At 41.0% G+C, this 12251-nt stretch overlaps 1 protein-coding gene across 2 annotated transcripts in view; it reads right to left on the bottom strand.

The window, feature by feature from the left end:
- Window positions 1-11718, bottom strand: part of LIFR (LIF receptor subunit alpha) — a 47401-nt gene extending 35683 nt beyond the window's left edge. For both annotated transcript variants that reach the window (XM_047073869.1, XM_047073870.1), the window contains exons 1-4: window positions 11577-11718; window positions 9792-9906; window positions 7230-7369; window positions 1106-1269 (exon numbers count right to left, since the gene is read on the bottom strand). In XM_047073869.1, the coding sequence (XP_046929825.1) occupies window positions 1106-1269; window positions 7230-7369; window positions 9792-9906; window positions 11577-11718 (561 nt within the window). The remainder of the gene's footprint in view (window positions 1-1105; window positions 1270-7229; window positions 7370-9791; window positions 9907-11576) is intronic.
- Between the last annotated feature and the right edge of the window lie 533 nt (window positions 11719-12251).

The raw sequence follows: 12251 nt of genomic DNA, 5'->3' as shown, positions 1-12251 counted from the left end.
TGTAGCGGAAATTGTGGTGGGAAAGAAAGAGCACAGACTGGAACTAAACTGCCTGTGATTGAGTCCTGGCTCCACTACTTAATGTCTTCCTGTGTCTCTGTATCTTCATCTATAAAATGGGGATGATGTTCATAGTGCCTCCCTCATGGGCCGGCTGTGAGGATGCAAAGAACATACACAGAGGTTTTACCGCAGGGTCAGGAATGCAAGGAATTAACACCTACAGAGGTTTTACAGGTGTCAGCACTGCCGGAAGCACTGGAGACATGTTATGGCGGCTCTCATTTTAGGAATGTCATACACAGAGTGTCAGAAAGGAAAAACAAGACAGTAACTATAAAGCACAGAGTCATTCTATTTTTTTTTACCTTTACTGTCTATCTTATCTATGCACTCAGGCAAATAATTGTAAAATCATGAGATAGTCTTCCAATTCTTAAATCTACAACTAAGCGCATTTCAAATCCATTGAGGAGGAAGAGAGTTCAAGGAACAAAAGGGGGGATTACCAAGTACCAGCTGTCAAAACTGTTCACTGCTATTCCTCATCATCCTTGCGATTAAGAGCAAACTAAAAGCAGATCATAAGGAAACCATAAACAAAATTTTAAAAAATAGAGAAAAAAAGATGTACTACTAAAAGTAATAATGTTATTTCAGGTTCAGATAAATTCAAATTTACAGGCTTATACAAAACTTCTCAACAATTACTATGACTAAATAGGTTTCAAAACATTTATTTTTATGTTTATAGTATTAGACAAAAATAAAATAGAAATTATATGGATACGTTTGTTTATGTAAAAACACGCACACGAGAAAAGCTGGAAAGAAAAAGAAAAATGTTTACTGTGTTTGTGTGGTGGAATCATGCATTATTCCTCCCTTAATTTCCTAAACTTACTGTAATGGTTATACATCATTTTAATAATTAAGTGATTTTTGAGTCATAGCATATAGTTTTTAATGAACCCTGAAAGGATAGTTGATCTACTCCCTTAACACTGTAAAGAAAAGTTCACTGATACCACCTTAAAAATCTTTTAAAAATTATTTGGTTTCTTTAATGTCACAAGAAAAAAAATCTATTTTGATTCAAACTTACTAATTTTATGATTTCCGTATTTTCTTTACGCAGAATTTTAACTTCCCAGATGACATTTAAGTGACGGGGATAAATAGAACCCTTGTCATTCCACTTCAGGTGTAATGTAGAAGTTGAGAAATCAGCAGACAAATTCAAGATCTCTGGAGTATCTGGAATTAAGGCTTGGGAAAAAAACAAAAGACAAACTTAGTAAAATAAGTAATGTTTTCTTCATATTGTAATTCCGTTAATCAACTATTTTAAACTCTATTCCTTCTTGATCAAAAAAGAATCAAGAATTAAAAGCAAACTCTCAAAGTGATTACTGACAAAAGAGAACATATGTATTTATTTGTATAAGCAGCTCCCAATGATTCATCAGTCAAATTTGAGTAAATTATTATCAAATCTTAGTATGTTTCCTTATACAAACAGCTGCTGGGTTCCCATAATACTGTAGTGTCATCAGTCTGGAATCTACAAATAGGCAACATCAGAGAGAAGTAAAGGAGCTTCCTTTGGATAACTGTAGGTCAAGCCTAAGAAAATGACGGAATATGGAAAGGTTGCTTTGGTAGACCTTTCCATCTGTTTCCTCTGCACCCTTCCCACTCATCTCCCAGTGTCAGAACCCCCGATGCTGGTGGAAGTCACCCACCTGGGGATGCTACGAGCTATTACCAGTGTGGGTATCTGTAAACAGCAGCAAGACCATAGGAATGACCAAGGCATTAAGTGAGGATGCCAACAGGGTACCATGCAGAATTGTGAAGTACTCAGCAGGGTAAGAAGTCCTTCAGAAAAGCTAGTTGAGCTGTGGCGTGCAATGCAGTGCAGAGGGCTGGGAGACATAATGTGATTAAGTGGGAGACCACTGGAGAAAGGCTGACCAGGGTAGCAAGGATATGGATCGTGATACCTCATCATGTGCATGAGCGATATGGAAAAGGAAAAACCCTGATAGGCACTTCAAAGAAATGACCAGATCGAAGAAATGAGGGATTAGCATAATGAGAAAGGGAAACATCTAAGATTTCTTCAAGTTTCTAGCCCAGAAAGCAGGCAAAAGGAATCACTGACATTGGGAAGAAACGGGAGGATAGGCTCTGGATGACCAAGTGTCTGGGGAGGTGGAGCCTACCAGTGGAGAGGTCTGCAGATAGCAAGTGAGAACGGGGACCATCAGCACCATGGACACAGACTCAAGAGGAACTCTCTGAGTGTAGCTGAAGAAATGAACTTGAACACAGACTCAAAATGGCCAAAGCTTGTTTGAGAGCTACCAATAGACAGTCACAGCCTCAAGGAGCCAGAGAACCCCAGCAAGAATCCTGAGAGGCACAAGGAAACCAGAGAAGATACAGCATTGCTGAGACCAAAAGAAATGGGTTGTCATCTGGGCCAAATACAGACAGTTCATTGAGGAAAACTGAGCAAAGACCACTGACATTGGTGAGGGTACAGTTAATATTTGAGAGAGAAGTTTGGGAGGGCAATGGGCTCTGAAGCTGCCTTACAAAAGAAAAAAAAAACAAACATGCTCAAGGATATAGTATCTCATAGGGAGAAAATGGTAAATTTCTTACTTTTCAAAATCTTCAAGTCTCCCTACCTACAAGGGATGAGTAAATTACTAAAATAGTTTGGCTCAATGAAAAACACATAAGATACGAACCTGTTCTGTTCTGTGAAACATAGGCTTCTGGTATGAAGGGCAGACAATGCTGGGATTCTTTCCTGCATGTTCTCTCTTCAAATAACAATGTGAAGGTAAGTTAAAAGAAACCCAGAGACACATGTTCTTGGGGGCTCACACCTCTCCTAGCACTTCCCCAAAAAGCACAGGGGCCAGCGAAATAAGTCACAGCAAGCACAAACTGCAGGACTTTCCAGAGGTAGGGTAGCCAAATGTGCTAAGAACATAGCACTATATAACCTATATTTGCACTATACAGCCTATAACAAAAGTGGCAGAGCAAATCAATACAAATTAGTCTTGGGATTTACGAATAAGTTCTTAATAAATTTAGCTGAAATTTGCTGAGCACAGTGCTCTACACTGGATCTGTGTAAAATATTTATGGCTGTACAGGAAATAGTACATGTGGATTCAAAACCTAACCACTATGTAGCAAAGTCAACAGTTTCACAGCTACATGAGGACAGTGGAGGATGCTTTACAGGGCAAATTTTAAGTAGGAACTGCTTTTAATTCTTTTTTTTTTTCAACGTTTATTTATTTTTGGGACAGAGAGAGACAGAGCATGAACGGGGGAGGGGCAGAGAGAGAGGGAGACACAGAATCGGAAACAGGCTCCAGGCTCTGAGCCATCAGCCCAGAGCCTGACGTGGGGCTCGAACTCACAGACCGCGAGATCGTGACCTGGCTGAAGTCGGACGCTTAACGGACTGCGCCACCCAGGCGCCCCAATAGGAACTGCTTTTAAAACAGAAGGAGCCACTGGGGCATCTGGGTGGCTCAGGTGATTAAGTGTCCGACTCTTGGTTTCAGCTCAGGTCACGATCTCACGGTTCATGAGTTCAAGCCCGGCACTGGGCTCCAACACTGATAGCATGCAGCCTACTTGGGATTCTCTCTCTCCCTCTCTCTCTCTGCCCCTCCCCCCTCTCAAAATACAATAAATAAACTTAAAAAAATAAAATAAAACAGAAGGAGCCACTGTATCATATACCTGAAACTAATATGTTAACTAACTGGAATTAAAATAAAAACATAATAATAATAATAATAATAATAATAATAATAACAATAAAACAGAAGGAGCAAACAAGGAGCAAGAAATTCAAGGTGCCAGTGTGATCACCCAGAGCAGAGGCTTCTAAGAACATGGTTCTTTCAAGTGTTTCAGGATGTCATGATCCAGTAACTTAAAGATTATGGGAGCATTTACACAAAGGCAGTATTTATTTGTCTGTTAAGATGCTCCCTCCCTGAAAAGTACACGTAATTTACATGTTATCTAAATAGAAGTGGGCTACTCTTCAAAACACAAGTCATATACAGTATTTTAAGCTAAGGAAGGTAATAATCACAATTATACAAATGAAAAGATTAAATACACACACACTTTTCTCACTACTTCATAGTATACATCCTCACAGTAAAAGGGAAGTTTCTCTAAGCTCCCATGAACTATCTATTATCTGCATTTCTTTCCAGCTAAAACGGACACTTGAGGACAATATTAATTTGCTTTCTAAAAAACAGGAACTTTTCAGCTGGGAAAGAAATGTAATCATTTGTGTTTATTTTTTAAAGCTAGTACATCTTTACCTATAACCTCCATGTTCTTCTTCCTCAGGACATCAGAAGATGGGGGCTTCCCTACTTCATTTATGGGATCTACATGATTTTACTCTGCCTCAGACAGATCCATACTTTCAGGTTATTTTAAGAAACTTAAGACACTAAAAGTCTTACAAAGACTTATTTTTGTGCTAGCGCTGGCCAATTAGAAGCTTATTAAAAAAAACTGTGTACACACACACACATATATATATATTAGTTTTCTTTATATGTATACCGTTGAAAGCATCTGAAGAAAACTGAATTTCTCATACTTTTTTAAGTAGCCAAATGCCCCAAACTCCAGATCCTCTAACGCACAACTGCACCAACATTCCACAGCTTCTCCCGAACACAGCAGGTACTCAAAGATTTGCTGATGAAGCCACCTCCCTCTCTTATATTCATCTAGTTTGCTTTTCAATTTTCTTAGCAGTATTATCATAGTAGTAGCAGCTTACTATTGGGATACTATTAATCTAATATTCTAATCACAATCAGACCCAGTATTATTAAAAATGCTATTAACAAACTACATGATATGTAAAAACAATGAACTATATCATTCTAGTAAGTCATCCAGAATCTGTCTTGATTTGCCTTTCTAGTTCTTTAATTTTTTTTTTTTAATGTTTATTCATTTTTGAGAGACAGAGATAGACAGAGCATGAGTGGGGGAGGGTCAGGCAGAGAGGGAGACACAGAATCTGAAGCAGGCTCCAGGCTCTGAGCCGTCAGCACAGAGCCCGACGCGGGGCTCAAACCCACGGACAGTGAGATCATGACCTGAGTTGAAGTCGGACGCTCAACCAACTGAGCCACACAGGCGCCCCCCCCCCACCCCTTTCTACTTCTTTCTATCCAATACTGACATCGTCAAGCAGCTCCCAGACAGAATCTTCTCAATACCTACTGAAAAATCAGACAACACAAACTGGCTCTCTGACAGAGTCCTGGGGAATTTTTTAAAAATCTGGAATGAAATTAAGTTAGATTCCTCATACTTTACTACAAAATAATTCCAGATGTGTAAAAGATTTAAATCAAGCATGATAATAAAACCAAAATCTCAGAGAAAAATAGCAAGAGAGTATATTTATATAAAAATGAAAACCATGAAGTTTAAATTTTAAATTTGGGCAATTATTTGTAGGAAATATGGCAGAATTAATAACAATATTGAGAACTCTTGTGAACTGATGGAGGAAAAGTTGAGTTTCACCACGAGAGAAAAATGAGAGAGGATACAGACAGTTCAGAAAAGAATGAGAATGACTGATCATTTTTTCCCAAAAAAGTAATCACAGAAATGCAAAGTCAAAGTGCTCTAACTGGGGGCCACCAGATTGAAATGGCAGAACTAAGAGAAATTGACAAAACCCAGTCCTGGCAAGGAAGTGAAGAACAAGTCCCCTCTAGTGTGACGTTTGCAAAGAGACTGAAATGCAAAGAGACTCAAAAGTTTTGGAGAGCAACTGGCAATGGACATCAAAGTCCTAACAAGGGGACTGTTTTTAATGCAGCTTTCCCAATTCTAGGAATTTAGCCTAAGGACATCATCACACAAATCAGAAACACATATTTGCGAAACATGTTCATTAAAGCATTGGTTATTACACTGAAAGACCAGAAATAAAAATCTCAATGTTAATAATCAGTCACTTAAGTAATTACAGTACCTCCACTCAGTGGAATACTCTGCAGCCTATACAAATAATACAGATTTATTTAGATATCAAACCGAAAACTCTGTTTTCTGTTAAGCAGGTTACAAAGTAATAATATGAACCTCACTGTTTATATGTATATGCACAAAAAATATATTTAAGTGTTAACAGTATTTCTCTGTGCGTATTGAGATCATGACTGATCTGTTCAAAACATTCTCACATGGATCTCACATACAGCTACAGAAAGAAAGTAACATGGCTCTTCTCTCTTTAACTTAAAAGGCAGTGAGACAGATGCAAAGTTCCTGGAAAGCACGCTTTGTTATTATCCTTTCAAAATCTGTTCTATCTCAGACACAGACCGCTCCAAACATGCATCTTATCTATAAAATTGAACAAGTCACCAAGTTAATTATATTTTTCTCCTTGTTGCAAAGTAAGTCATACTTATAAGACTCATCATAATGTCATTACGATGCCACGCCCTCACAGTTGTCAGGAGAGAAAGAAACCTGCTTCTCCCACCATTAAGAGTCAAGAGTACTGGGGGTTTTTAAGGTCTCAGTGTGTAGCAAAATCTCCATCTCCATCAGTCTGGGCTATGTCACGAGGGTAACATAGGTCGTAGGCATTCAATCAACACACATGTAGAAGATCCTGCCACGTGCAAGGCAGTGGGCGAGGTGCCAGGTGTAGAAGGCACACTCCCTGCCCTACTGAGCCTATTTCTTGCAGAAGCAACAAACGCAGTGCCTTATTACATAACACATTATTAATGCAACTGTGAGAAATGCCACGAAGGAGAAAAACACACTGCCTAAGGGAATGTTAAGAAAGGAATCGGATCTCCTCTGAGAGGGGATAGTCAAAGACCACTTCCTAGAGCATGCGACACCTGAGGAGTTCTGAAAGGTATGCAGGAATCAACGAGGCGAAGTGATGCCAAGAAAAGTACCCGCATGTGGAAAGGATTGTCAACTCTGTGACATTTACTCTGACTCCTTCCTTCCTGATCCTGGCTATGCTCTAGAATCCACAGTACGGTTGCTGGGGAAATGCAACTATTAGTCTAACAAGTGGAATTCAAAAGAAGAGTAAACTTCTGCCTATTACAAAGCACTGTTGCTGCCTTATTTTCAAATCAATTTTCTTTTCAAATACTTACAAACATTTTTTTCATTTAGTGTGAATTTACTTATAGGATTTCCAAAATCATATAGACGATTTATGGTTATTTCATGATCGCCAGGTAAAAGAGCTGGGATTTTAGCATTTGCTTTCTCTGACTGATAACAAGAACGGGACCTGCAATATAAAAAATCACATTTTAATTAGTGGATAAAACTAATAGTGCAATTTTCATAAAAGCCTGATTAACACAAAATGCACCAGAAAATACTTTCTGTTCTTTCATACAGAAACACGATAGGTTACACTGCGTTTTAAGACTGAGAAAAGAGAGGTTAATGGTAAGTGCATTAACATGGAGGATGAATAACCAGATTGGGCCAGAAAGTCGAGTGATAAGCAGAGATGGTCATTTCGAGAAACTCAGGATTTCAGCATGCCCTTTACACTCCCACCAGCCTTCCCGTTGCAGCCTTCCCTCGAGCTGCACACGCCTGCTCCCCTAACCCCCCACCCCTCTACAGAAGACCATCACAGAGTCTCACGTGCAGAGGCTGCTCCACAGATAGAGGACAAGAATGAAACTGGCTGTCTGTGGCCCTTCAAACACACCCTCGACCTGGCCACTGCTCCTGTTTTGTCTCACGGTTTGGTCTGAACAACACTTTCTCATCCGCTCTGTTTCCAAAGCTCTTCCAGTTCCCCACCCATTATCCCCTGGACAAAAGTCATTCCTCTCCTCTGTGGTTTCATGGCCCTCTGAACCTTTCAAGAGCGCATTTATATTATTTTTACCGTTATTCATGTATATTTCTAACGTCCCATGCAAATCTGAACTCAAGCAAAGGGACTCTGCGGTGTCCCGGCGTCCCGGCGTCCCTGCCCGGCACCTCGCGCGGGCCTCTCCACGTCACTCGCTAGGAATTCCTGACCACCACGGAACAGGTCGGCTCACCTGTTCTCAGCCTCACAGCGGGAGGCTTCGTTAGGTGTCAGTAACACAGAACCACCTGAATTCGCTAAATCGTGCTATTTCATAAGTTCCATTATGCCACTGAGCCCCTATCCTTTCAGGCTGGAATGTCCTTCTGTCCTTTTGCTGCTGAGAAGACGGGAATTCGTACTCCGCAATCACCCCTCCAACAGCCTCTCCGGCACCCCATGCTCCTCAGTCAATGCTCCGTCAGCCCTTCACATAGAATTTCCGCATTTCCGGCAGCACCTGACCCACAGCACTGCTACGATTGGTCTCCTGTGAACAGAGAGCCAGAACAACTCCCTCTCCCTGCGGCCTGAGGTAAGCCACTCATGTTATTTACCAGGTTTGCCAGGTTCTCCCAGACCTGCTGGACTCACAGTAGGACTGCACTTCCCACTCCTCTGAGGCAAGGCGTAGCGATGCGACTTTATTTGTGGAGAAATGGGAGTGAAAGTCACATCTGTCACTTCAGGAAGGAAGCTGTGAAAGCCAGCACTTCATGCACTGGAGGGTGAGGGAGCCCTAGGCCGGGGGCCCTGCGGGAGAGACTCGGGGTTGAGATGCCAGCTGGCCCCAGAGGGCCACAGGACGAAAGCAGGTAATAAGCCTTTATTTTCACACCAAATAAGATGTTAGAGCTGTTTCTGCAACACAACCAAGCTCCTCCTGGTTGACAAATTCCCACAAAGCTTAGACTAATGCTCAATAAATGTACACCAAACGGGGAAAACCTGAGTAGTACTTAAATGCAGACTTATGTCAATTCTCATTAGGACCGCCCATCAGCCAACTGGCCTCAGAGCCGCCGTGCTGAACAACTCTGGTGTCGCTGAACCACTTTGCCTGGGCCCGTGGAGTCAGGGACAGCGAAGAGAATGTTCTGGTTTGCAGAGAGCCCAAAGGCCTCACCTCCAGGCTTCGGAGCCTGTGGCCTTCTCCAAGGTCGCCCGAGAGGGGGAAGGTGGTGGGACCTGTGACTGGCCTCCTGATGTCCACTCTCCCTTTCCCTACATTAACCCCAGGTTTATCCAGGCACACTACCCCGCCTCTTATGCAAAGAGGCTTCCTCATTTGACTGACTTCTGCCAAAAAGATGCAAGCAGGTGCAAGACGTGTTGTGTGGGACTTCTCACACCCTTCTTTTCCTCATTGCTTTCTGGAAAGGCAGACATGACGGCCACTCCTCAAGCATCCTGGGACCATGAGGCCCTCTGCTAAAGGTGGCACGGCAGCACGATAAAGAGGAACCTGGGTCTCTCATCAACAACCCTGTCAGCCTTGAACTGTCTACTCCAGACCTGACCTTTCCCGTTTGGCAGAGTCAAAACCTCAACCTAACTGATCTAGACAGATGGTGTGGGACAGACCAGTAAAACTTCTCTACAGATCAGAATCCACAACATATTCAAGGTGTGTTCCATACTTAATATTCATATAACAAAAGAATCAAAGTTTTAACCAGGAGAAGGGTTTTTTTCCACTTTGATTGACGTAAGATTCAGATTTTTTAGGAAATAGCTAAGATTTAAAATTTCATTAAAAAATTTCTAGAACAAAATCTCTATGTTCTACAATTGAAGACCTTTAGGTTACAGCTAATAATCAAAGTATCTCTATTACCTGCTTTCAATGCAAACTTCATAAATAGTACCATGGCCTGCTCCAGAGGGTGCTTTCCAAGAACAGTCCCACACTTGCAAATTGTTAGTTATACACTTCAAATCACGAGGAGCCCCTGGAGAAGGAGAGAAACACACACACACACAGACACACAGACACACAGACACACACACACACACACACACACAGAACATGCTTAATAATTTAACTGCACTGTAAAAAGGTCAACACATCAAATCATCTTTAGTCATGAGTATGAGCACATGTGTCTGCACAGGAGCCAGGTTCTTTCTGCAGGACTGACTGCAGAGTCACAGGAGGGACTGGTTTTAGATTTCTCTTTGTAGCTGTGGATTAAAAAATGAGAGGAAACCGATGGACATGGGCCAACCACTAGACCACTTAGGGACTGGGCCTCCATCAAAGTCCCACCTCCAGCCACTAAGATAAATGCAGGGAGGGACTGTAGAGTCAAGGATGAGACCCAGAGAGGGCCTAGAAGATTTTTTAAATAGCCCCATTGGCCCCACTCCTTCCCCCAAAACAAATAAGTACAAGTAAAAATTACGTGTTCCCCATGCCCACAACACAGCTTCTGAGCACTTGTAGCCATTGCTGTCTCTTTGCCTGTTACCAGACTGCTACCTGCATGGAAACCCCATAACCAATCTTTAGATTTTTATGAAGCATATGACATTTACACAGTAATGAACTGACACGAGTCTGAAAAATATGTCTTTTGTGTAGGCCTAAACAACTGAAAAGTAACAAATGACTCAGAAGATTATAATCCTAATAGTGCTTATTCATACCTATAAAATAATATTAGGTCATGGAATACAGAAGCACTATACAATGAAAAATTATCATGCTGAAAAGAAAATGCAAAAAAAGGAGGGTACGAGAGGGAGGACAAAAGGCAAAAGGAAGGAAGAGAGGGAAGGAGGGAGTGGATAAAGCAATTATAGTGTAAAAAAGGTTATTCCCTCTCAGACTCTATATAAATGTCTCTGAAAAAGATTTTTTTAGTTTTTACACACGACTGGCATGGCATTTAGGAAAGCAATAAATTATAAAGCTATTTATGTGACAGAAAACAAAAACGTTAGAAATACATTAGAAATTATCAGTAATTATAATAAAATTATTCAACAGTGATCCTGGGGGAAAGTGATGTTTAATTATGGAAATAATATTAAAAATAAGTTCAGGGGCAAAAGGATAATGTTCTTCATAAAAATAAGTGAGGTAGTAAATCTACACAAACATTTTCAATATATTTAAAAAAGACGAACACAGCATTTTATTAAAGAAAGATGTTTAGATTTCATTTATGTGACATTCAGAAAAGCAAAATTATAGACAGAACATAGGTCAGTGTTGGCTGGAGGTGGGGAGAGAGGGGCTAAATACAGAGGAGCATGGAGAATTTTCTAGAATGAGGAATGTCCTACTTCTTGATTGTGCCGGTGTTTACATGACTGTGTACATTTGTCAAAACTCACACAATTTTATCCTAAAAGGGTGAATTTTATTTTATGTAAATAATATCTTAATTTTTTTAAATGGGGCAAGAATATTTACATCTACCTTTATGGGCCTTTATAAAAGAGAACAAAAAGTACACAGAAAAAAAAAAAAAGATTGCAAAGAAATGGATTTTAACCACAGAAAACCTGAAGGGTTCAATAAAGACACAGGATCACCTCATAACCAAAACAGTAATGGCAAAAAATAGCAATGGCATTGCAATCAGTTTATTCTCTAAGACTCAGATGTACTTACCCCTTTTCTGGCTATTTACTTGATTCATTAAATACAGAAGAATAAATGTTAGTAAGAGCCGCTGGAAACTTGAAGTCATCCTCATCCTTTTACCATCCACCATCCGGGATGGTCTTCTCAAACGTAAGGAAATGTTCATCATCCGTGCAAAGCAGTCAGTCCTAGGCGAGGAGAAGAGTTTCAAACGGTGCTCAAAGTGCTCCAAAGACCCCTCGTACTGTGCCCACCGGCACAGAAAACAGAGCCGCGCGAATACTGAAACATACTCTACATGAACAACTTTGTGCACACGAGACTCAAGCTGCCCGGGCTTCAGGAGATGTGAACATTCAGACACAGTGGTTGCTTCCGGGATCCGTCACAGGCTCAACTTTCAATGACAGCCGCTTAGGGCGCCTGGATGGCTCAGTCGGGTAAGCATTCAACTTCAACTCAGGTCATGACCTCACGGTTCTTGGGTTCAAGCCCTGCATGGGCTCGGAGCCTGGAGCCTGTTTCAGATTCTGTGTCTCCCTCTCTCTCTGTGTCCCTCCCCCACTGTGCACGCTCACGTGCGCTTGCCCACTTTCTCTCTCTCTCTCAAAAATAAACATTAAAAAAAATTAAACAAATGATGGGCTTCAAGTTCAAGATTATAACCAAGCACATATTTATAACTCTCCACTCCAATACTAT

Source organism: Lynx rufus, unplaced genomic scaffold (assembly GCF_022079265.1).
Source record: "Lynx rufus isolate CCGP_SWC_20201006 ecotype Redwood Valley unplaced genomic scaffold, mLynRuf1.p SCAF_1, whole genome shotgun sequence".
NCBI lineage: Eukaryota > Metazoa > Chordata > Mammalia > Carnivora > Felidae > Lynx > Lynx rufus.
The sequence above is the reverse complement of the archived record's forward strand: the minus strand, read 5'-3'. Positions and strand labels throughout refer to the sequence as shown.